Raw genomic sequence first — 23,700 nt, 5'->3', positions numbered from 1 at the left:
CAACGTTTTTGTTTCTCGAGGGGCACTTCCAGCAGGGTCCCACCAGGTTTTGGTCCCAGAAGGCAACGACGCTGCTCCGTGTGGTCCCAGCCGAGTATTGTGCAAGTCACTTTCAGCTTTAGGATGTTTGGCCAATCAATGCCAGTTACGTTTTTCCTTTATTGTATTCAAAAGGCACAGGTGCAGCGCTGCAGCTGCTTGCTCACGGAAATGGCCTCCACACTGGAGGAATCTCCAGAGGGCATTTGGCCTACTCTTCCACGCTGAGCAGACTTCTCGAAAGAGGTTGGCGTACCCACACTCTATCCAACCATGCAAGACGTGCGCCGATGGACTAGTCCAGTGTGCTAAGCACCACACCGATTTGCGCGGTTGGCTTACGTACGGCGCTACGTACAGTGTGAAAGAAGTTCAACTTCCAAAGGTGGCAACCGCATTTCGCCTCTCACTTGAGAGGCACGCAACCCTTACATTTATTCTATTCACGCAGCAACAACGCTAACCGGGTTACCCCAGTGACGCAAACAAAAACTATTTAATGAACCCTACGCTCAAATCGCGCGCGTGCAATTCAGGTCAGCGTGAGAGCTGCGCTTGCCACAGCGACGGAGAATCCCTCCCGTTTGTGATTCGGCCTCTGGTGCTCCACTTTCAGTATTTCGAGCTATCCCATGCGCCTGCCCAGTCAGCTGCAGACGCACGTTTGCCCCAACACTCTCAGCCAGCTGTGTAAACTACGTGTGCATGCGTGTATGTTGAACTTCTTTTGTACCCTATGTAGCCAATAACGCTAAGAAGAGGAGCGGCGGGGGGGGGGGACAACAAACTACTATTTACTACGACTATTTTTTTATGCTACCAGGTGAGGCCCACTGAGCTATGTAGCTCTTTCTCAGAAGCAACCTGGCCACAAATGATCGCTCAACGAAGTGGCTTATCATCATCCTGTAGAAATGTATAGCAGTAGCCAAACACTCTAAACGAATAATGTTGATTCTAAACGTGGAGGGAAAAACCCGGAGAAAAATCCACACGACCACGGGGAGAGAGACGCGCAAACTCCAAATATACAGGGGTCGAACTCACGACCTCCTGCATACCAGGCGAGGTACTTAACATCTCGTAGCCACCGCCGCAACTCTTGCCAGTGGCTGAGGACAACTACCGAGCGGCAGCCAAGGGAGAGAACGTTCGCCCCCAAGACGGCGTCGCTCACGGGGGAGAGCGATGCGATCAGCTCGTGGTGCTGGGCGGATTGTTGCATCCCAGGACGGTGAGGGATGGCGATGGCTTGGGGGAGCCCTTGATCCAACAGTGGATTAATTGTGGATGATGATGACTGATTATCACCCGACCACTCATGCAATGGGCCTTAGCATGTGTGTGTCGGTGCCGATGTGCGAACCGGTCTCGGGCCTCCCCTAAGTCGACTCAGCCTTAAACAAGTACGGTACCTGGTAATGTGTAAAAAATCAACATTGGAGAGACAAAGACGACCACATGTGGTGCTGGTCACTCACTCCCTCGTGTGCCATGCCGGCCTTAATAGGTGCCGCTAACAGAACACAAACGTTGGCTGCCACTCAGTAGTTCTTCTCATGCGCCGTGCCAGCCTTGATAGGTATTTGATTACAGGACTTGCCCCAACAGTCTGTATGGCTAAATCTGAGACTTTGATCTTTGTGTGAGTGTGTGCATGTGTGTGCGTGAGTGGGGAGCGGTTGTGTAGCGGTTAGCGCGCTGCACTACGAACCCGGCCACCCAAGTTTGATTCCTGCTCATGACCAACATCTGAACTTATCCTGGGCCTCCCCTAGGTCGACTCAGCCTAAAACGAGTACCTGGTGCGGTGTGTTAACATCGCCACTGGGCAGACAAGGCAGTAGGGGTGTGGCGCTGCCCACCCGCCCCCATGCGTACCATTCCGGAAATTAATAGGTGCTCGCGAAACAGCACTGGCCCCAAAAGTCTGTTGAGGTTATAACGGGGGATCTTTGTCTTTGTGCGCGTGAGTGGACGGGCTTGCTAACGTGTGAACGCGTGCGTGCGAGCGTGCTTGCTTGTGTGCGCGTGTGTGAGTTTCGCAAACCTGCTTCGAGTTAGACTTGCGGCTAGCTGAGGGTGCCCTGGCCCGGTCGCCCATGCTGAATGCATTAGCTCCCGCGAGGTACCCCAAGCTGGCGCTGCATCTGTGTCGAATTCGAGTTTGTTGCGAGGCATCAAAGCGCCCGCCGGCAGAACGCGAGCGGCACAATCGTCCCATGTGTCGCCCTTTCCGCCAGACGCACACTTTGAATACGAATCCCCTCTGTCATGGGGCGACTTTTTAATCATGTTGTTTTATTTTTCTACCGCAGAATAAAATATGAATTAACTGGACAAGATATGTTGAATGTGACGTTTGCGTTCTGGACAAATAAAGACTTTCCCAGCCGTGAAGTGTGGAACGTAGCTGCAAACGCAGAGACGGTCCCTGTGCATGCCAATGAACATCCGCCTCTTTGACTGGGTTTTAATGGCAGTCAATAAATATGAACGATAATAATCCACACTTTTATCTCGATGGACAAAGCTCCTTTAACATTTCCCTAAAATAGCTGAAGAGGGAGTTAACGTGTTAGAATTTTTTTTTACTTCGCGTTAATCTTAAATGATGGGCAAAGGCAAAATTCTGTCATGTTCTGCACTTCTGCCCTCTATCAAAGTAACCCTGAGTCGTGTTGACGTAAGTTTCCCCGCGGAAGCCGGGGCTATACAGTCACCCAAGACGAATGGCAGCCGTTAACTCCACAAGCAAGACGCGTGCACACACACACATACGCACGCACAACAAAAAAAAATAACTTTCTCACGTTGAGCTTCCAGCACGACCGGAACTATTTTTGCCTGTTCTTTTCTCGCCAACCAATTGAACGGCAAAGTAAATATTTGTTTGTTTAATCTGAGGAGTTGTCGACGGTCACGGGCAAAGTGCCTCCCGCGCCCCGGCCCCAACGCTGCGGCGAGACGCTCGAGGCGCTGTTCGACAAGCTGCCCTCACGTCTGCAGACGCGGCTCCGACTCACTCCGTTGCCATTTTGTGAATGTACTGCGTTGACCTATTGACCCCGCCCACGCTCACGACGGGTCTCCCACGTCAATCACCTCGCACACGTCTCCAGAAGGTTTAACGAAGTGAGAAGTGCTGTAAAATTACCCGAACACTGGATTCGCACAGATGCCTTCTTTCGCCATTTAAAAAGCCTCGTTTCACTATTTAAAAAGCCTCGTTTCGCTATTTAAAAAACCTTCTTTCACTATTTAAAAAGCCATGCTGTATTTACTACAGCTGCAAAGCATCAAGGGAGGGGGTAGAGGAAGATGGGTGGGGGTTCATTTTTGAGCTAAATTGAATAAACCTGCTCCCCCTCATGGGAAACTGACCTTTACAATAAGTCATTAACATTTTCTGGGCCACTCAGTCCAATATGAATCGTAACAAAAGTTACTTACAAGGCCATGATTTATGCTTTCTTTGTCACTTATCTAACGATTATGTTGGGGCAAATACGCCAATTTTTTTTCTTCGTTGGAAAAAGAAAAAAGTCGAGAGGGAATTTTTAAATATATTTTTATCAACCACACGGCCTCCTGTGAGCTGTGTCGCTCATATTCTGGATGGACCATCGGTCAGTTAGTTTAAAATGGTGGGAAGGCGGCATCTGAACCAACCCAAACGCCAGACGTGCATCGGCAGTGGCCAATCGCCCGGTGGGATATGTGTCGCATTGGCTGAGATGTGCGCACGAGAATGGGCACGCGCACTAAAGGCGGGTTGAAGAGAGGCAATGGCGTGGCGTGCTTGGCAAGGGCTCGAGTGCGAGGAATTAAACGGGGAACTCCGTCCAATTTTCCCCTTTCGTCTGAGCCCAAGACCTGAGACTGTGCGGTCTGTGGACTCTGTTGCAGCTGCACCACCTGAACACCTGATAGCTATGCCACTGAGAAGAAGAGAGTGCGACCAAACTTCTGCTTTCGTAAAAAAATACAGACAATTCAGGGTCGTGCTCTTAGGCCATGTCAAATGATTTTGCTCTGCTGCTGCGAGTGCTCACCGGCTGCGTAAGCGCCGGCTGCTGGTGAAAGTGGGCGGCGAGGTCCGGGTGGAGGCCGGCCACGCCACTGCCCACGGGCGCCACGTGCATCTGAGAGACACAGGCCGAGTACTGCGGGGGGTTCATGCCTTCCACCTCCATCGGTGTGTACGGTGGCACCGGTGCCGCGTTCCACGGGTCCCCGTTCCCCGCCGAAGCCAAGCACGTGCCGATGCCGGCGCCCGTGACCGTCACGTGCTGCTGCACTAGAGCGGCGGCGGGCCAGCCACGGTCAGAGCGGCCGTTCTGCATCAATCCGGCAGACACCGGCCCCTGGCAAGGGGGCTGAAAGGACGCCACGGGCTCGGCACCAAAGTTCGGGACCCCTCCCGCGTAGCCGTGGCCTGGCAAACCGGCGAAAGGGCCCTGACACGCGCCGCCATCCATCGTGCCGTGGCCGTGAGCGCTGTTTACGAGGGCCGGCCCGGTGACTCCGCAGTGTCCCGCAACACCAGGCATTTGCATCTGGTCTTGCATGACGTTCGCACAGTCCCAACCTGGTTGCGTCGTCGGGCTCCAGTTTTGTAATTTGCTTCCGAGTGTCAGCTGACCATCCACGTACCCCGAGCGGGCGTGTGCCATGCCATGTGCCGACGCAACATTCGCGTTCCACTGTCCGGCACCGCCGCGAGGCGTGCCCTGCTTGGGCAGGCCGAGTGCCGGCACGTTTGACGCGCCCTGTGAAACTACGACGGCCCCGCCGTTTGCCCCGTCGAAGAAGTTCTGCGGCAGGAAGCCGTCGCGAACGTCGTTGCCCTCCGACATCGCTGCCTGCTTTGGCCTCGACATTGGCGCTTTCTGCACGCAGTTCTGCGCCGTCTCGCGGCCGCTGTAGAATTCAAAGCCGCGTGCGAAAAGCGGGCTCGGGAAACCGAGCTGCGCTCCGGACGGCTCTGGGCCCACGGCGCCGGCGTTCGGGTTGGGCAGCTGCGACGCTGCGCTGTCGGCACCTGGCGCGACGCAGCAGTCGGGCTTCTTGAGCAGGTCCTCCACAAAGGAGATGATGTCGTCGTTGGAGAGGATGTTGCCCAGGTGCGGCGACATCTCCATGTCACCCATGATCAGCTGCCGCTCCTCCTCCACCAGCTCGATGTCGTTGACGTTCACTCCGAGCGTGTCCAGGATGTCGGTCAGCTCGTCCCTGGTGCACGCGCCGGGGTACGGCGTCAACGCCGCCCCCGCCCTGCCCCTATCGTGCTCCTCCAGCTTGATCCGGCCCAGGCTCCGGTTGAAGTCGTCGTCGCCACCTCGGCGGCACACCGAGCCGCCGGCGGCGACGCCGCTCGGTGCGAGCCACGAGGCGTCGTTGAACGTGTACGACGGGAGGCGGTCCTCGCTGGAGGCGGCCGTGCGCACGTACACCGACTGGTTCTGCATCATCAGCGCGGCCATCAGCGAGCTGGGGTCCATGGGCCATGACTTCCCGCCGCCCCTGCCTCCGGCCGCTTGACTCTCTCCCCCCACCGCCGCCGCCGCCGCCGCCGCGGCCGCCACCGCTGTTTGTTCGGTTCCTCCGTAACCATCGCTGCCGCCGCCGCCGTCGCCACCGCCGAGGCTGGGGTCCTGCATCGGCGGCTGGAAGAGGTCCATGTTGTAGAGCAGGGCCTCGCCCGTGGTGAACGTGAACGGGAACTGCGTGGCGCGCTTGCGCAAGTGCTCCTCTCCCTCCTCGTCGCTGCGATCGGCGGACGCGGCAAGGGGTGGGAGGTGAAGGGGGAAGCGGTAGCGGGGGGGGGGGGGGCGGGGTGTGGAGTGTGGAAAGGGGGGGGGGGGGACAGCGGTTACGAAGTAACGGCAAGAGCCGAACGAGGGTGGGGCTGTTCTGCCTGCCGACTGTCGTCCGCGCGCAACCGTCGAGTTTGTCGGGCGGCTCATGGGCGCGCGATCGGCGGGTCCCCCCCACCTGAGCGGCCTTTGCGTGGCGATGATGTAGTCGGGGCGGTTGCCCTTGTAGACGAGCCGCGCGTTGGCTTGCACCCAGGCCCAGCCGTTGTCTTTCGTCAGCAGCCGGAAGATGGTGAACCCGCTCTCACCGGTCTTCATCACTGGGCCGAGAGGAAATATGAGAAATGTAAAAATGCAGCCGGGATGTAAACATCTCTTTAGAACTGATTCTTGTTGTATTTAGTTGGTTAACCCTTCCCCCCCTCCCCCCCCCTCCGCAGTTCCAATTAGCACGGTTGGATCCATATGGTGTGAAAAAAGTTCAACATACATGCAAGAGGCCATAGTGGATAATAATTGTATTGCACTGAGTGGAATGACTCCTTTTCAGGAGGGTCCTGTTTTGCGTTTTTAATTTATTTTAAGATATTTCCAGCGATTGAATGTTGTTGTGTATACACCTTGGAGGAAAGCGGAGCGCCCGGAGAAAACCCACGTGCGTGAAGGGGCAACGCTCTATCCCCATACAGATGGAAACAGATGGCAATTAGTCCAACTTGCTGTACTGCCTTCGCCTGGCGAGCCAGGGTGTGGTACTTAAACGGCCAACGGGAAGGGAGCTCCGTAACACCCGTGCGATTACAGGCCACACGCATAGCCACCATTGCTCGACAAAACCGACGATGCTACTAAAAGCTCGCGAGTGCGCGCGTAGAGCCCTCACTTCGGACGTGGTTGTCAGCGCAGTAGAGCATGTCCCCGGCGTGGATGAACTGGTAGCCCGTGCCGCGCATGCACAGCTCCATCTCGCTGTAGCCCAGCACGATCCGGCCCCTGACGGCACAACATGACCGACGGACGCCGGCGGTTAGTTGCATAGATGGCGAGCGCGAGTGCCGCTGGCACCGCTGGCAAAGCGCCTGGCGGGACAACTCTTGCACAAGGAAAACTGGAGGTGCAATGATTCACCTGCCCGGCAGGCATTCGATGAGTCGTTGCAAATTGGGGTAGCGATTCGCTTCGAAAAGCATTATTTTCTTTAATAATACTCTGGCGGTTCGAGACTCCAGATGTGAACTTTAGAAAACAAGGGCGACAGAGCTCGCGCACAGAAAGCGTCGCATTTCGGAAGACGTACGTCCTGGCAAAAAAGAGGCGTTTGGAACAACGGCGTAGATCACGCCAACGGTTTAAAGAGTCAAGAAGAGTTCAAATAGTGCTGAGGGAGACCCATCTGAAATATACACCATCCGTACTCATCATGTACGAGTGACAATACTAATTGTGGTGAACTTAACAGCTGCCTGTGGCTGCCGGGGGTCTTGTGAACCCATCAGATAATGACAGATTGTATCAGGAGCTTAATCATAAATAAGAATCGACAAATCGATGCTAAACCTCGATCACTGTCACGCAAAACACGGCTACCGTTCTCTCTGTGCCGCTTCACAGTGATCGGCGTTCACGAGCCAGTGACACGACGCTACATAACTCTGATCGGCACGAGAAAAACAAGCACTGCCCCCAGATGTTTCCGCACAACAACAACAACAACAACACGAGACGACACTTTGCGGTGGCGTCTCACCTGGTCGAGCTAAGGACACTGACCGAGAGAGATTCACGAAAAAATTCACATCGCCGGCGCCGGAAATTAACGAACAAAAATGTCCCATGCTCTGAGGAACGACGCGACGAGACCGTGCGAGCGAACGGACGGCGCAGCCGCTCCGCCGTCGCGCGAGCGCGTGCACGAACTTGGCGTCGCAGCCCGTCGGCGTGAAGTCGAGCTTGTGCTTGGTGCGGAATATGATGTTGCGCGTGCGGATCTCCAGGATGGACGGCGGCTGCAGCGGCGTCGCCACGCCAAACAGCGCCAGCTGCGGCGGAGTCGGCGAGCCGTCGAGCCCCCGCTGGTTCTGCCCGTGCAGCAGCTTGAGGCGGCCCTGGATCAGCAGCGCCTGCAGCCACCCCCGGGGGCAACGTGGCCAGGACGCGTTAGGGGCCGCGCGTGCGTTAGGGCCTGGGCGAGTTAGGGGCTGTGCGAGTCAGGGGCAGCGCGAGTCAGGGGCAGCGCGAGTCAGGGCCTGGGCGAGTTAGGGGCTGTGCGAGTCAGGGGCTGTGCGAGTCAGGGGCTGTGCGCGCTGTCCGAGCTCCACTTCCAGTGATGCGTTTTTTGCGGTCACGATCGACGGCTGATGTGACTCCTGTCGTACGTGTTAGCCGTGTAGACATCTACAGACGCATTTGTTAATCGTCATCATAATAATAATAAAAAGACGATTTATGACACGTGCATATGTCACGAATTAGACGCAATGCTTCCATCGGGTACTCGGAAGCACGTAGCTAGAGCTGAACGGATGAGAACGTGAATGAGTGAGCCTTCAACTGTAGCTTGATGCAGGTCATGGTTTTGGTTCATTTAAATGTATTCACACGTCAACTTAAATTATCCCTCAGGGATCCACGGTAATCAATGTGACCCGAATTAAATTAACTGTAAAATCAAATTGACTGATTATGGGAGTGTTATTGAGCACTCGTCGATGACCAGGCTGAGCCCATCAACTCACGACACTTGAGAAGTTTAATCACGGAAGGCTGCAACCTAAATTCAAACCCTGGATTCTCATCATCAATGTTTCTCCCCCATTGCGAACTTTACGTGTTAATGATTGGCGAGTGAGCCAGCGGACGGCTTCGGAAGCATCCTGGTGAATATCAGACTTTGTTTCAGTCACCTATGCTGTAAATTAAAAATGAGTCCACTTATAGGCCTACGATGAGATTTATCACAGTCGTCAATCCTTCGCGACTGAGTAAACGGCAATAAATCCGAGTCTAGAAGTGCAAATTACAAGCAGCCGGCGCTCTCATCGGGGCTGAGCCCGGCAGGCGTTTGCGTGAGGAGGGGTCGGGCCTAGGCAAGGCATGTGGGTGAGCAGGAGTCAAGCCTTGACCCGGCCGGGTGGGTGGGTGGCGCATGGTGGGGACGGGGGGGGGGGGACAGCGGTAGGAGAGGGGGGCAAGTGTTCACCAGAAAGCCGGACGAGTTGTCCAGCAGGCAGCGGAAGCGACACATGAACTGGCGCTCCAGGAAGGAGGAGTTCTCGGGCGGGAGCTGCTGCGGGTGGAAAGTGGTGACCGTGCCCAGCCCTTGCTCCACGGCCGCGCGCCCGTCTGCGGCGATCAGAGACAAACGCCCACTCGTCCTTCATTCGTTCGTTTGTTCATTCATCGACTTTATTCGGGACCAGGTGAGAGCTCATTCAGACTACGAGTCCCTTTTGCAAGGCAGAGCTGAATAATCAAGTTTTTTTTTGACAATACACTGCTGGATGAAGGATCACGGGGGGGGGATGGGGGTGGAGTTTGACCACACCAGTACAGATGTCGCTCGCCACCGATGTGAGAGGCCGCACGGTGCCTGGACCACCGCACCGCAGCTTCACCCCTTCAATTGCTTTCGTTTAATCTTTCAGCAGTGCAGCACAATCCACTTTTGGGCTGTACTATGCTCTATGCTACCACACATCTGAGCTGGTCTTGGACACGCCCCCCCACCCCCCACTTCCCCATCCCACCCACACTGACAGGCACGGTGAAGTATAGCCAAACAACGCCCGTGACCCCGCATGGCATGGGGAGACCTCCACACAGCAGTGATTTCCCAAACCGGCCGCGCGCACAAAAGCACACACACAAGCACACAAGCAGACACATGCGCACCTTCTCGCTAACATTTCATCCCCCGTGTGCGCACGCCGTAGTTTTTGATCTTTCACACACGTGTTCCGTGTTGTTCCTCGTTACCCAGGTCCCCCCCTTGAAAGGAGAGAACATCGCTCTCAGTGGGGCACCCCCCCCCCCCCCCCACCACCACCCCCGCCACTGTCGCCTGCGCTAAATCAACGACGCCGTCGACCCGCTCGTTTTTTCTCGCCTGAGGGCAGCCCCCCAGGGGAACCGCCGGCCGCTTCTCACCTCCTTGGCTGCCGTCGCCGCCACCGCGGGCGCCCTGCGTGGACGCAGGGTTGAGCGCCCAGTGCAGCTGGCGGCGGAACTCGCCGCGGTCCTCCGTGTGGACGAGCTCGTACACGCTCTGGTGGACCACGTCGCACTGCGGCGGCGGCGGCGGCAAGAGGGAGGAGGTTCGGTGTGACGCGAGAGCGGGCGCAGCGGGTGCACACCGGCGCGATGCGAGTGCCCCGAGAACGAGCGATTGGAATGGGTGGACCAAAGCCATTTGCCGTCGCAGCGCCACGGTTTAGTTTAGTGCTGGACGCAACCACATTTGCCAATGTGATTTGTAACTTTAATCCTTGCCCATGTATTGATAGTTCAATTTTAATGTTATTGAGGGATTATGTGTTTCATCATGAGGCCTCCTTTACCAGTACCAAAATATACTAATAGGGTTTTTCCCCTTTTTTCTGGAAACAAAACTGACACCTTTTGCAAGGAATCATGTTTACATTAACCACAATACCTGCTGTCAAATGCAAACAAAAAACAATATTAAGATAATTTATGCATTGTCCTTGAAACTGATTGGTCCACACCAGAGACAGCTTTTCTTAGAGCCTAGTGTTCGACCAGATGACGCCAAAACACCTAGGCTCTAAGAAAAGCTGTCTCTGGTGCTTTGTTTGTTGTAACTTTCTGACCCGCCCCTACTGAACATCTATGAAAAAAGAGCTGCATAGCTCATCGGATTTCTCGAGGGTAAATACAGATTCTGATTCTGTCTCCCATCGGCTGGGTTTTTGCCAAACGGCCGCTCGCTTCGTCTGTCGTCATCCAGAGCCCATCGGCATTGGTCGCCATTCCCGGGGGGATTTCATTTTCTTACTGAATATGATTTTGAGTCGCCCGTGGAGTGGCACGGGTACGTGACTGGTCATAGACGAGAGGTACGCTTGGATGTGGTGTGTGCGGGAATGGAAACCGGGTTGCCAAGATGTTATCTCCCATGACTGGTATGCAGGAGGTCGTGGGTTCGATCCTGACCCTGATGCCTGTATATTTGGAGTTTCCATGTCTCTCTCCCCATGGTCGCGTGGATTTTTCTCCGGGTCCTCCGCTTTTTCCCTCCACATTTAGAAAGATGTGCTTCGAGTATTTGCCTGCTATAATTTTGCACGTGATAAGCCACTTCGCTGTGCTATCATTTTGTGGCCAGGTCGCTTCTGAAAAAGAGCGACATAGTCAGTGGGCCTTGCCTGGTAAAATAAATAAATTGTTTAGTAGTTTTTTTATGAAGCTCCTGGTCGTTACTCGCCTCCCTGTAGGGCCCCCACGACGCTCAAGCATGGACGCATCAATCGCTGCGCTGCAGAGGTCACCTACGTGACCCCTGCATGACTCTCCTGTCCCCCCGGCATCACGGAAACTCGGCGGAGGGATTGACGGATTCGCTCCGACGCGAACAAGCGATGTGACCTCCTCAACGGGAGGTCAGGAAATGGCGCCGGAGGCGGCGGCGGTGGCGGCGAAACCGGCGGAAACTCGGCGAAGGGAAGAAGAAGGTGGGAGTGCAGCCCACCTGGTGGAAGCCGAGGTACTCCTGGATGGTGTGGGATGTGTAGAAGACAAGCCCCTCCGCGGTCACCACCAACGCAAAGCCGTGCAGCGCCTGCACACGCACGCGACACAGCAAGGCGACAAATCTCAAAGCGCCGCAGGGGTGTGTGCGTCACAACACACAAAGACAAAGATCACCCGTATAGCCTTAAAAGAGTGTTGGGGCAAGTGCTGTTAGCTAGCACCTATGAAGGCCGCCACGGCACGCGAGGGGGTGGGTGACCAACGCCACGCTGTTCGTCTCCCCAGTGGCGATGTCTACACACTGCACCAGGTACTCATTTGAGGCTGAATCGACCTAGGGGAGGCCCAGGCCCGGTTCAGATTAATCGTGAGCGGGAATCGAGCTTGGGTCGCTGGGTTCGTAGCGCACCGCGCTAACCACTGCAATACCGCTCTCCCCAAATACCTGCACACACACACGCACAGTGCAGCACGTGTACATGGGTGCGGATGTCATTTTCTGTAGATATTGACGTCCGCCTACGCGTCACCCCCCAGAGTGGAGTCAGAGAGGTGTTGGCAGCAGCGCTCGCGCGCCAACCGCTACACCGCCGCGACGCAGCGAGGCGACAATCTGAAAGCGCCGTGGGGGCACCAACACCGTGCACGCGACGGTGCCCAAGCACGCCACGGAACGCGCACGCACGGGGGCCGCTGGCGCCGGTGGTCCGGGCGTCAAATCCGGCGACCCGAGCTCGCTTCTTGGCCGCGGGTAACATCGGTGGCGAGCGATGACCGAAACGGTCCCGGCTGGCGTGGCAATGTACGATCAACCAGTTGCCTACAGCCTCACGCAGCACGGCGAGGCCTCCTCACGCAGCAATGGGTTGACAAAGGTACACGTGAATCATCGTGAGTTGACGCTGTGATTTTGGGCTCGCTTTGATCCCCAGAGGCACTGGAAGTGGCCGCACAGTGCGCTAACTGCAGCGCCACCATACGTTGTAAACATCCCAATGTCCCAAATTAATAATAGCAAAAGAAAACTCGTAAAAAAATACATGTCCTTTATAACCTGATATTAGTATATCATTAAAAAGCATTCATTGGCATAACATTATTAATGCTTTCGGGATGTTTATTTTCCCATAATTGACTCTGCTGTAATGTTGTTGCTGTTTTAATTTTACTGTCACGCTACAAGAGGATATTTATTTATTACGGTCACATTTCTGAGAGAGGCCCGAACCTTGCCAGAAATTGATTCTCCTGCCGTAATTTATTCGCATTCGAGAGTTTGGGTGGCAGCCCTGTAAACGTGACCATGTTTAAAGGGGGGGGGGGGTGAGGGGGGGGCGCCTTCTTCAGTCCCCCCCCACCGCCTCCAAACGACGATTGTGGGTGCTGTTTGGTGGTGAGGGCAATCACCGGACAGTCCCACCGAGCCGTCCTCGAGGGGGGTGGCTGTCCCTCCCCGCTCCCCCAGGGCCGGATGCCACATAAAGAACGACGCTCGCCCCTTTGATCACCGCTTCAGAGAACATTCTGCCGCAGCTCGCCGTCCTGAGGCCATGCCATTTTGCTCGTTCGTTATTTAAAAATCGTCCCTCCCTTTGAGCGTACGGACGAGCCAGACACGGCGCCACTGTACGCGTCGTTCACGCGGAATGTTGCAAACTTAACCCTCGAGGGAACGGCTTCTGGGGTGTTCCCAACGTCGGGGCAAAATTCTAAACGGCGCAAACGGCTCCGACCGTAATGATGACAAATACCAGAGTGCGCCTGGTGGGACAGGCAATATATATTGTTTTCAGTGCCACAAATTGCATCCTCAAGGCTGCTCAGCAAGTTATTGATGAGTACGTGGCTAAGGGGCCGTCCATAAATGACGTCACGCACCTGGGGGGGGGTCAGACATTTGTGACGATGTGTGACGAGGGGGGGGGGGTTTGAGAAATGTGACGTCACATCAAAATGCGCAATTTTAAATATAGACAACACGTTCTACTTAATTAAATAGACTTTTTAATGTTTTCTCCTACAACATCAGAGTACAGTGCAACATTAAATACGCACTACAATGACAATAGTTTAAAGCGATTTGAAGCATGTTTTCTTTTCAAAATGGAAATATGGTTTGGGGGGGGGGGGCAGAGCTTTGTGACGTCATATTTGAGGTGGGGGTCTGACTTTTTGTGACGCCTTGTGACGAGGGGGCGGGTCAAAAATAGCGTGACGTAATTTATGGACGGCCCCTAACGTGTGTGCAGGCGTAGCGACTGCACCGAGGCACCACGCGAATCAGTCGCCCAGGTGGCTACACGGAGGTTGGGCACAATTGCAGAGGTGGTGGGTGGGGTGGGTGAGGCGCCCCATATAACACACTAGCTTTACTACCCGACTTCGCCCGGGACTTGGATTCTTGTCTTAGGTTAATAGACGGCCTACGCCGTCACCGCTCACTTGCCGTGCAAAATATATTCATTATTGCGCCCCCCCCCCCCCAAAATACAAAAGTCTATTTTTATACTTGTTGCATTGTGTACAGTCTGGAAGTTAGCCACATGCCAAATTTAAAGTTTGTTGCATGTTGGGAAGTATGCTAAACATTTGGAACAGACACACATATTCACAAATTTCCCTTTTATATATATAGAGATTAATCATGGGGCTCTGCCAACCACATTGCGCCGCTCATGAGCATGGCTGCTGCTGCTGCTGATGAAGACGATACATGGGTAAGGTCCTGAGAGGTGGCGGCAATATGGAAATGATAATGATGATGATACACCTGCCCTAAAAACTCAGGGCGGATGGTATGCGCACACGGGGGTTTATCAGCGCTTGAGCCTGCGATGACAAAGTGCCAAAGCAGGCAGCCTGCCCTTGCTGCAACCCTCCCCCTCGCCACCCCGCCGAGCCTGGACAGGCCATTTGTCTCCGAGGCTTAGTCGTCCCACAAGCAGTTTATTTGGCGAGTGCGGCCGTAGCCGGGACGGCGGGAGAGCAAAACTGACGCCTGGCAGTGGCAGGGAACTGCAGGTGGCAGGGGCACGAGCTCCAAACTCTTAGCACAACTCTCCCGGCAGCCTGAATCATCACCAACATCATTGCCATCGGCAGCAGCCATCATCGATCCACTGCTGGACGAAAGCCTCGCCGAGTCGCCGCCGTCCCTCGTGAATGCTGCGATGTAAAAATCCACGGAGCTCGTTGCACACTAGCCGATTGCATCGCTACACTTCCTCGGATGCTTCAATGCAGGAGAGGAACCCCCACTGCCAGACCCCTGGGCTCAAAGGTCAACAGTTCAGTAGTTCTTTCTGCTGTATTCTAAGAAATAACTCGCCGTAATCATCATCGGCAGCCATGATCTATCCACTGCTGGATGTAGGCCTCCCAAAGCCATCGCTATCTCTCACGGTATTGCGATGCAACATTCCTCGGGCGTGCTCTCTCCTTTGGCTGCCGTTCGTCTCGGCCGTTCTGGACGCGGAGACAGCGCTTGCACGCTGCCTGCGCATGTGGGCAACCACAGCGTTAATCCTGCCAACGTGTTTGTACGGCATTCAGGGATTAAAAACTCGTAGGTACGATTTGATCAATGCACCCGGTGCCTCGACACAAACCAAGAGGATCAATGGGCACGGCAAGTAAGTTGGCTGCGAGGGCTTCTACGAAGCACGGCGGTGGTCTTGTACGCCTCAACAATTATATCGGTCGCCGCACCAACGTCCGACCCGGTTCACGGACAGCGGAAAGTCAACTCTGCGCCACGGCTCCGGTGCTAGGGGGGGATACTGGGTCAGGCCGCGCACCATCAAATCTCCTTTTGTCCGACCCAAGTTCACTCTCCTCAGCGCGGTTTATCACTGCTACGGTGCCCCCCCCCCCCCACTGCTCTGCTACCCCCCCCCCCCAATCCAAGAGGAGCTCGAGCCGGGCCTGGCTTGCACCGACATCTCAACATTCCAGTACGCCCCTCCCCCCACCCACCTCTGTCCATGCACTCTCACGGGGGCAACGCAAGGACTGCCAAGCGTGCACCGCAAACGCCTCGCAGTGACAAATTTTAAAAAAATTTGGAGGGGGGAATACTCCAACGCAAAGCGGCGGACGGGCGCAGCGTCACGCAGGTCCACGCCGCCGTTGTTGAGCCTTGACGGACGACGGACGGAGCGCCGGCGAGGCGGCGCGTTGGCCTGCGCGAGGCTCCGAGGCAGAGTCACGCATTCTTGCATGTGGTTTCTATAATTGCGGCCCCGTGTGCCAAGGCGCTATTTGCACGCAATACCATCCCGCCCTCCCGCCCGTTTGTTCGCCCGCCGCCGCGAGGGGTAAGGCGGAGAGAGGAGCAAGCGTGGGTACAGTACAACGTCGCCTCGACAACTCCTCCCTGGACACTGACGCGTAGCCGCAACCACGTACGCGCGCTGCAACTGTGCGCGTGTGTTATCTGAAGCGGTCCTGGGCCTCCCCTAGGTCGAGTCAGCCTAAACTGAATACCTGGTGCGGTGTGTTAACATCGCCACAAACGCGGCCGGGCTTGGTGCTGGACACCCACCCCATCGTGTGCCGTGGCCGGCCTTCAGAGGTGCTCGCGAACAGCACTTGCTTGGCGCCAAAAGAAAGTCTGTTATGGCTATACGGGGGGGGGGGGGGTGGAATTCTTTGTGCTTCTCTGGTGCGGTCAATTGGTCAGGTCGGATATGTGACGGTGCACCGAGAGTAGACGAGAACGCAGACATGTGAACAGATACACAAATACCTGGCATCTCCCATGGGGGCGAATCGGAGCGATGAGCTCACGCTCGGAAATCTGACGGGCTGCCAAAGCAAGCGTTGGCTGCGCGGCTATTTCGTCTGGCATTAGAGATAAACCGAGCGAACTTTCCACTGACAAGGAAAGAATTACCCCTCCTCAAACCGTTCATCTGCAATCTGTAAACGAAGTAATCTCTATTTGAACAAAACATATATATTTTTTATAATTACGCAAACAACCAATATGTAAGTTGCTGTAGGGCTCGCGGCTCATGATTGGAAGTTTCTGAGTTCAAATCTTGGTTGGGCTAGGTGGGGGGGGTGACACAGCCCATCATCCCTCCGGGGTCGATAAAGTGGGTTATCCTTTGGAGAAACTCACCCCTACCTGAGGAATGTGGAATTTCCACCACTGGCTCAAGGCTGTACAGATGAGATGAGCATTTCCCTTTCAGTGCCCATGAGTGGGATATCCCTTATGTTTAACTTTTATATTTTATTTCCCAGAGGGCACCGGTAATAACACAAGGGTCTTAATTTCATTGCCATATCCCACTACGTTTGTCTGCACCTCTGACGCGTTCTGTTCCGACTTTTCCCATGCCTCCACACGGATCACTCCATGGAATGAAATAAACCCCGATCGATGCTACACCTAAGTCCCGTTCGTGGTGGCAGCGTTACCGATGGCTTCCAAGATTGCGTGTCCATCGTGGAATAACCCACACAACAAATACCCGGGGGCCCGAGCGAACGAGCTAGCGAGCGACTGAATCGCTGGGCGACGACCAACGCGACGGTGACCTCACGCGGTGCAGAGTGGAGAGGGGGGGGGGAAGAGGCGGCCGCTCTAGCGCCGACCGCCGGCGCCGGCTGGGCGGGCTGGCGGGCTGGCGCGTTGCCCGGGCACGCTCGCACCTCACCTGCAGCAGCATCTCCCCCTCGGGGAACGCCGCGGGCACGTCCACGCGGCTGCTCGGGACCCCGTAGCCGGCAATCCCGTTGCTTAGGTGGCGCTTGTGGTTCACGGCTGTGGCAGGCGGGGGAGGGAGAGCAGGGGGGGGAGTGGTGGTGGTGGTGATGCGAGGGAGGGAGGGAGGAGATGGGGACAAGGTGACATCAGCCACAGCGAGCCGAGGTGGCAGCTCGCAATTACAAGTGACGCTGCGTTTGACAACGTTTGGCTTCCCCCACCCACGCCCCCTCCCTGCCCCCCCCCCCCCCACCGGCCTTGTGAGAGCCGAGAGACCGCTGAGGATTCGTGCTCTGCGCTCAAGGGTCTCGATACACAGATGCAAAACCAAACTTGTCTATGAGGCGTGTGTTGTTAATCTCAGCGTCAATGTTTATCTCTGAGCAATAACGCCACCTCCTCCGTGCGACGCTGGTAGGGTCTGCAAACATCGACGCACCGTCATTGTCTCCCTCGCCTGCTCTGCAGAAGGTCTGGGTTCGATCCCGGATCCTAATTGGCTGCGTCTAACCCAAAAAAAACTCTTTATGGACACCTGTATATTTGGAATTTGCATGTTCTCTCTCCCCGTGGTGGCGTGGATTTACCTCTGGGTCCTCCGGTTTGCGTTTAAATCATTGGGCTATTACTATGAATTCCCACATGTGATGATGATATAAGTCACTTTGATGAGCTATGATGCGTGCCCAGGTTGCCTCTGAAAACAAGTCGATAGCTCACTGAGCTTTACCTGATCAACTAAAACAATTTCATTCCCCTTGCAGGTGGGGAACCTATGGCCTCATGGGGCCAGACACGCACGGCCCACGGCTTCGTTTCGTATGGTACCTGGGCCACATGAGGTTTCAACCACTTCGGAAAGGCCCGCAAAACGATCACTTCTCCGTCACTGCGGGGCATCTTATCCACGCCAATCGGGTACCAGAGGGGACCATTTTGTGCCTTGCAACAACACTGCGTATCAACTCGCAGCGAGCTCAGCTCAACCCGTTGTCTTCCGTGTAGCTCCGATCACACGGCCAGCGCATGGCATCACGCTGTGCGTGTAGCGCGACCCGCTGTTAAAGTGTCAACCGACGTGCGCGTGCCCGCATGGGAAGATATTAAAGTGCTTATTCGGCCCTCGGTGCGTGAAAGGGTTTCCCCACCCCTGGCTGACTTCCTTACTCCGATTGCTTTGTTCGCCGCTTTGCCCACGAGGGTCAGCAGAGCGAAATGGGGAACGGCAAAACAGCCCTCCCATAGGCGACGCGCGTCGATAAATTAGCGAGTGAAACGCAGAAGAAATACACAACGCGTGTAAATACACACACACAGTAAAATAAACAATGTGTAAGCAAAACAACATGACGAAGGAGAAGTGGAATAAAGAAATACTGTAGTCATTAGCGAAAACACGGGCACGGGCCTGAAGTTAAATATTAATAGTACGCTGGGAAAACACGTCACGTGACTGTACGTTGACGCTTCGGGTCAGAGCCAATATTTCGCATCTGCTCACGGGAGACTCTCACCCAGGACGTGGTCATAAACTGCGCTCTATAGCTCGCCAAAGTGAGAGCGGCGTGTGTCAGAGTCCAGGACGAGGAGGGAGGGGTGCAGCACGGTACCGACGCGCATCTCCGCTGGCCACGCGAGGCCTGAGCGGCGAGAGGATCGCACCGTGCGGCCGGCCCACAGCTGCCCGCGTAAACCGGAGTTGCTACCTGTCCCTAGTGGGGGGGGGGGGGGGGGTTTACCCAGGATTTGTTGTGGTCGCTGTGTCCTGGGGAAATCTGTAAGTCGCTGTCCCGATACATTGAACGTGCCAGTTTTTTTGTCGGTTGCGTGATAACAGAGCACTCGAGATAAAACTTTTCACGTGTAGTGACGTTAATGGAGACACTATGGCGTTAGCGCCAGCTACTGTTACATAACGATGCGTCTCGAGCCTCTCTGGCACCAGAGTAGCTATGGCATGGAAGCGGGCCCTCGAGGGCGGTCAGAGAGAGGGCATGTGAGGACGTGACCGGCACAGGGTAGCGTGGGGGCCCAAAGGGTGGCTTGAGGGACACGTGATGCTCGGTCAAGAACCTTCTGGTGAGATCCAGAAGGGGGCGTGGCCAAAGGCGGAGCGAGGCCACGCTCGGGAGCATAAAAGGGAAGTTGCGAGAGCAATCGCGGCTGTCTTCTGGAATCAACCCGCCGTGCTAAGATTTTTGGTCTTCGGTCGTCACGTTCGGCATCGTGGGTCAGGCAGTACGTCACTGACTTAACCCGGTTATGTAGTTACCCTTTTGGGGTCTAGTTAACTGTTGTTGTACGTTATGTAGTTACCCTGTTGGGGTCTAAACTGTTGTACATTATGTAGTTACCCTGTAGGGGTTGTAGAATAAACGTGTTGCCTCCAAGTTCAAGTGTGTCTCCGTGAAATACACTACACATGCAGCTCTCTCCCCTCCTCTGCTGCTGTTGTGATTAATTCTGCTTCCCGTGATAAGAATGTCCCAATTAGATGCACTGCCCGCACACTCAGAGGCTATGCCACAGTGTGGCTATGACACTGGGTGCCACCTACGATCACAAGGCAATGTGTTGCTGTGGTGCACGCCACGCGGCCGCTCCGGTCGCGTGCCGCACACCTCCCCCTCCCCCCAGCCTGTCCCCGTGGGTGTTTGTGCGAGAAACCTGAAAGCTGTGCACGCGGGGAGCGGCCAGCTCCATTGGCAGAGAGAAACGCAACGTATGGGAGCAACTTTCCCTGGAGCAGAAGTCGGCAGAGAGCAAACACTGGCAACGCCATTCGCGAAGTTATGTTTTAAACGAATTCCGAGTCGAGATTGCGAGATTTGAGCATTCTTCACCTTCAGTCGATTTACTGCCCAAACCACTGCAGCAAAAAAAAAGTGTTTTTGTCACTGGAGCTTTTAAGTTGTCGAGCTGCTGGCCGGACGGTTCAGGGCTCATTAGTGCTGAGCTGCAACCGCCGAGATGCAGGGTACAAATCCGGGCAGACACCTGCGATTAAACCGGTTCTCAGGTGCAATGACTTGACGATAGAATCCTGGTCACCAATGACTGCGTGCACACACACACGCACTACATTTTTTTTAAAAATTGAGCTTATCGCTTGATCTGGCTAAATTATAGCTCTCCGACTAAATTTCAGTTCGGTTGACATATGACAAACGCCAATTTTTCAGGACGTTATTAAAGCGGGGGGGGGGGATGAAAGAGGCCCCTTGAGAGCAATCTCCGCTCGTTTTTGCGACATCATCTTTTCCGCGGCCGTTTCTGACGGGGTCGGGGGGGGGTGATGCAATAATGCTCGTAGCTGCAGACTTTTTTTTTTCCTCGTGCCATGACACGATGCCGGCGGCGTACATTTGGAACGTGCTCGCAGCGGCGGCGGCGGCGAAGAAAAAAAGATAAATGGGGTGAACATTTACGCTTCACTTGGGGATTGTAATTCCGGTTTCTTGCTGTCTAACCGGACGGTTACTGCATGGCAGAGAGCACGGGCCGGTATCGAAACGTGTGCGAGCACAGTAACTGCTGCTCCCCCTCGTTTGGCGCGCGGAGGCCTGACGCAGGCGGCTCGGCTCGGTGAGCATCGATCACCAAACGGCAAACGGAGGAACTCCCGATCTCCCCTCCGTGCCAATCTCACATCTTTTTACCGTTGAAAACAAAACAACAGCAAAAAAAGATCAAATCATCGTGGCGTGTCTCGGTTGTCAGAGCTGGCCCACGCTGAACCTCCAGAGCATCTCCACCCCAGATTTCATCACTTTCATCAGCACCAGGTGTGTCCATGTCACATCGGTATCTGAACGTTTCGGCCAAATTCGGCTCCTTGACATTAACATGTCGATGGCATGGTGGGGGCGGGTGGTGGGGGTGGGGTTAACTCAGTAAACTTTCAGCAGCCAACAGGGAAGTTGGCGGTGGCATGATTCAGTTTATCAGGCTCAGTTGTCTTTGTTTAACCACGTGAGCACCCTATGAGATTGCAAGTTCCTTTTGAAAGTGTGACCTGGGTCAGCCAAGAGGAATATGTTTTCAACCTGGTACCAATCTTTCATGTAAAACAACATCTCACGGCTCTCCATAAATCCACTGCTGGATCATGGCCTCTCCCATGGGGCGTTGTTCAACCGTACTTCACCATGATGGTCACTGAGAGTCGGTGAAGTAGCGAGATCAGGCACCGCTGCAGATATCGCTCTCACCCCTGGCGTTTGCCTCGTCTGGGAACCGAACCTGATTCTCTGGCTCCGCAGGACGAGCCATTAACGACGGCGCCACCGCTGCTGCTTCAACGCTCTTCACAAAGCGGCTCTGAAATACGAGGTCGTTTGGCTCCGCTCTGCGAAATCATCGCAGCCCTGGCCGTCGCGAATGATGTACACACACGCGCGTGGCCGTAATTCACATTGAAGAGAGCGAGCGCTTTGTCAGCAGGAACATAGCGGCTGCTCGATTCTGCCGACGGCGTGGAGGCCTCGTGATGCCGCCCCGCTGGGGACAAGGGGTGAGCGGAGGGCAGGTGGCGTGGGTGACGCGGGTAAACATATCAGACGTGGTCTCCGGTTTACGGCGGTCCGATTTTACGACGATCCACACTGACGACGTTTATGTGGATCGATTTACGACGCGGAACCCCGATTTACGACGCATCTTGACTCCAAACGCGTTTGGACAGTCGGTCTCGTTGGCGCTTTCGTCGTTGGGAAGTGTTTTTTTTGTGGATGCTTACCTATTAAACCCGGTTAAATTTGGCCAATAAATGGAAAAACGCATCGGCAAGTGATGTTTCTTCTGTTTCTCCTGTCCATGGGAAAACGACGTCGGAGTTACCAGCGGGTACTGCCTGTACCTGTGGCGGGCCGAATTAGAAATATTGAATGGATGATGAACAAAAGAAACACATCCGAAACATAATTTCGGCGAAAAAAATTACTTCCAAAAGCGAGAGGGCGCAAGGTTTTCCTGCTGACAGCGCACATGGTAGACCCGGGGGCAGCTGTCGCCGCTGGTTCGCCGTCGCTAGGTCAGAATCCCAGAAACTCGCTCTTGAACAGCTGTGTGGGTAGGGGGAGTGGGGAGCACCGTCACCACACGGGCTGCAGCGAGTTCAAGGAGAGGAGAAGGCTCAGCAGCACCACCACCTCCTCGGCGCAACTTGGGACGGGGTCGGTTAATGTCGGTGCGGCGTACGCACGACGCCAACGTGCCGAAAGGAAAACAAAAACTGACGGCGTTCAAGGGCGCACCGGTTCACCCGACTGCATCAGCCTGTCGCGTGCTTCGCTCGTGGTGACCTCGCCGCCACTCTCTCGCCAAGTCCAGCGCTCAGAAGTTCGAAAATCTCGCTCGTGGCTCACGCGCGTCTGTGCGAATGCCAAGTCGATAATTCTCTGACACGGGCCGATTCAGTGCCAGCATTCCGAATGTAACTTCTGAAAGGAAATTTCTTCATCTCTTGATATGAAACCGATAGCCAGGCTGGCATAGAATGCTGGGGGGGGGGGGGGTGGTGGTTGGAGCGAAGGAAAGTAGGAGGTCGTGGGTTCGATCCCGACCCTGATGCATGCTGTATATGTGTAGTTAGTATGTCTCTCTCTCTCTCCCCGTGGTCACCTGGATTTTTCTCCGGGTCCTCCAGCTTTTCCCTCCACATTTAGAAACATGCATTTATATTATTTGGCTCCTATGAATTTCCACATAAGCCACTACGTTGAGCGATCATTTGTGGCCAGGTCGCTTCTGAAAAATACAACCCCTACGTGAAATCTACGCACCTCAAACTTAAAGAAGTTAAACACGAAGCTGAGATTGTACTCAATTTCTCCCACGCAGCTCAGCCTGCTGCGTCCCTGCTTCCAATGGTCCCCCCCCTTCCCCGGGCTCCTCTGGCCCGTGGGCACCAGCGCAGTCGCACCGCCTGCAAGCTCGCGAGCCACACCGCCGTAGTTCCCTATAAATTCCAAACGCGAGCAACGCCCGCGAGACGGTGACGCGCCGAACGCGTCTGCAAGGAAGGTCGTCTCTTTACAGATTTGCTCTTCCCCCTTTTGTCTTTTTTTTTTACTGGTGTAGCCAAACTGTACTTCCGGCGTATTTAATTCTCAGTTTGATTCTCTGTTGAAATGTGGGGCACAAAGAGACCGCAGTGGGGTTGAGCGAGACATGCCCCCAGCGGCTCTGAGAGAGGCCGCATTGAGAGAGGGTGGGTCGTCAATGCCGCCCTGTCTGCCTGCTGCCTTGTGATGCGGCGGGGATGGCACCCTCGCGGGTGCACGGGAGATGGCGCGGACCGGCGCCCAGTGACCAGAACAGCTGATTTGTAAAAAAAAATGCAAGATAAAAAAATATTTTATTGTGTTCCCAGCAGCCTGTGCTGCAGGTGCGACAATCTACACGCGTTGTTTTAGC

General features: G+C 55.0%; 1 protein-coding gene across 1 annotated transcript in view; it reads right to left on the bottom strand.

Annotated features, from left to right (window-relative positions):
• LOC116941065 (aryl hydrocarbon receptor-like) overlaps positions 1 to 23,700 on the bottom strand; it is a 49,672-nt gene that overhangs the window by 9,199 nt on the left and 16,773 nt on the right. Inside the window, exons 3-10 of the mRNA XM_032951666.2 lie at positions 17,234 to 17,340; positions 11,566 to 11,655; positions 10,005 to 10,140; positions 9,058 to 9,200; positions 7,776 to 7,978; positions 6,742 to 6,851; positions 6,037 to 6,178; positions 4,095 to 5,808 (exon numbers count right to left, since the gene is read on the bottom strand). Of these exons, the coding sequence (XP_032807557.2) occupies positions 4,095 to 5,808; positions 6,037 to 6,178; positions 6,742 to 6,851; positions 7,776 to 7,978; positions 9,058 to 9,200; positions 10,005 to 10,140; positions 11,566 to 11,655; positions 17,234 to 17,340 (2,645 nt within the window). The remainder of the gene's footprint in view (positions 1 to 4,094; positions 5,809 to 6,036; positions 6,179 to 6,741; positions 6,852 to 7,775; positions 7,979 to 9,057; positions 9,201 to 10,004; positions 10,141 to 11,565; positions 11,656 to 17,233; positions 17,341 to 23,700) is intronic.

The sequence above is a fragment of the Petromyzon marinus genome, chromosome 10 (genome assembly GCF_048934315.1).
Source record: "Petromyzon marinus isolate PM22_M1 ecotype Great Lakes invasive population chromosome 10, UKy_Petmar_22M1.pri1.0, whole genome shotgun sequence".
NCBI lineage: Eukaryota > Metazoa > Chordata > Hyperoartia > Petromyzontiformes > Petromyzontidae > Petromyzon > Petromyzon marinus.
This window is presented reverse-complemented; position numbering and strand designations above follow the sequence as displayed.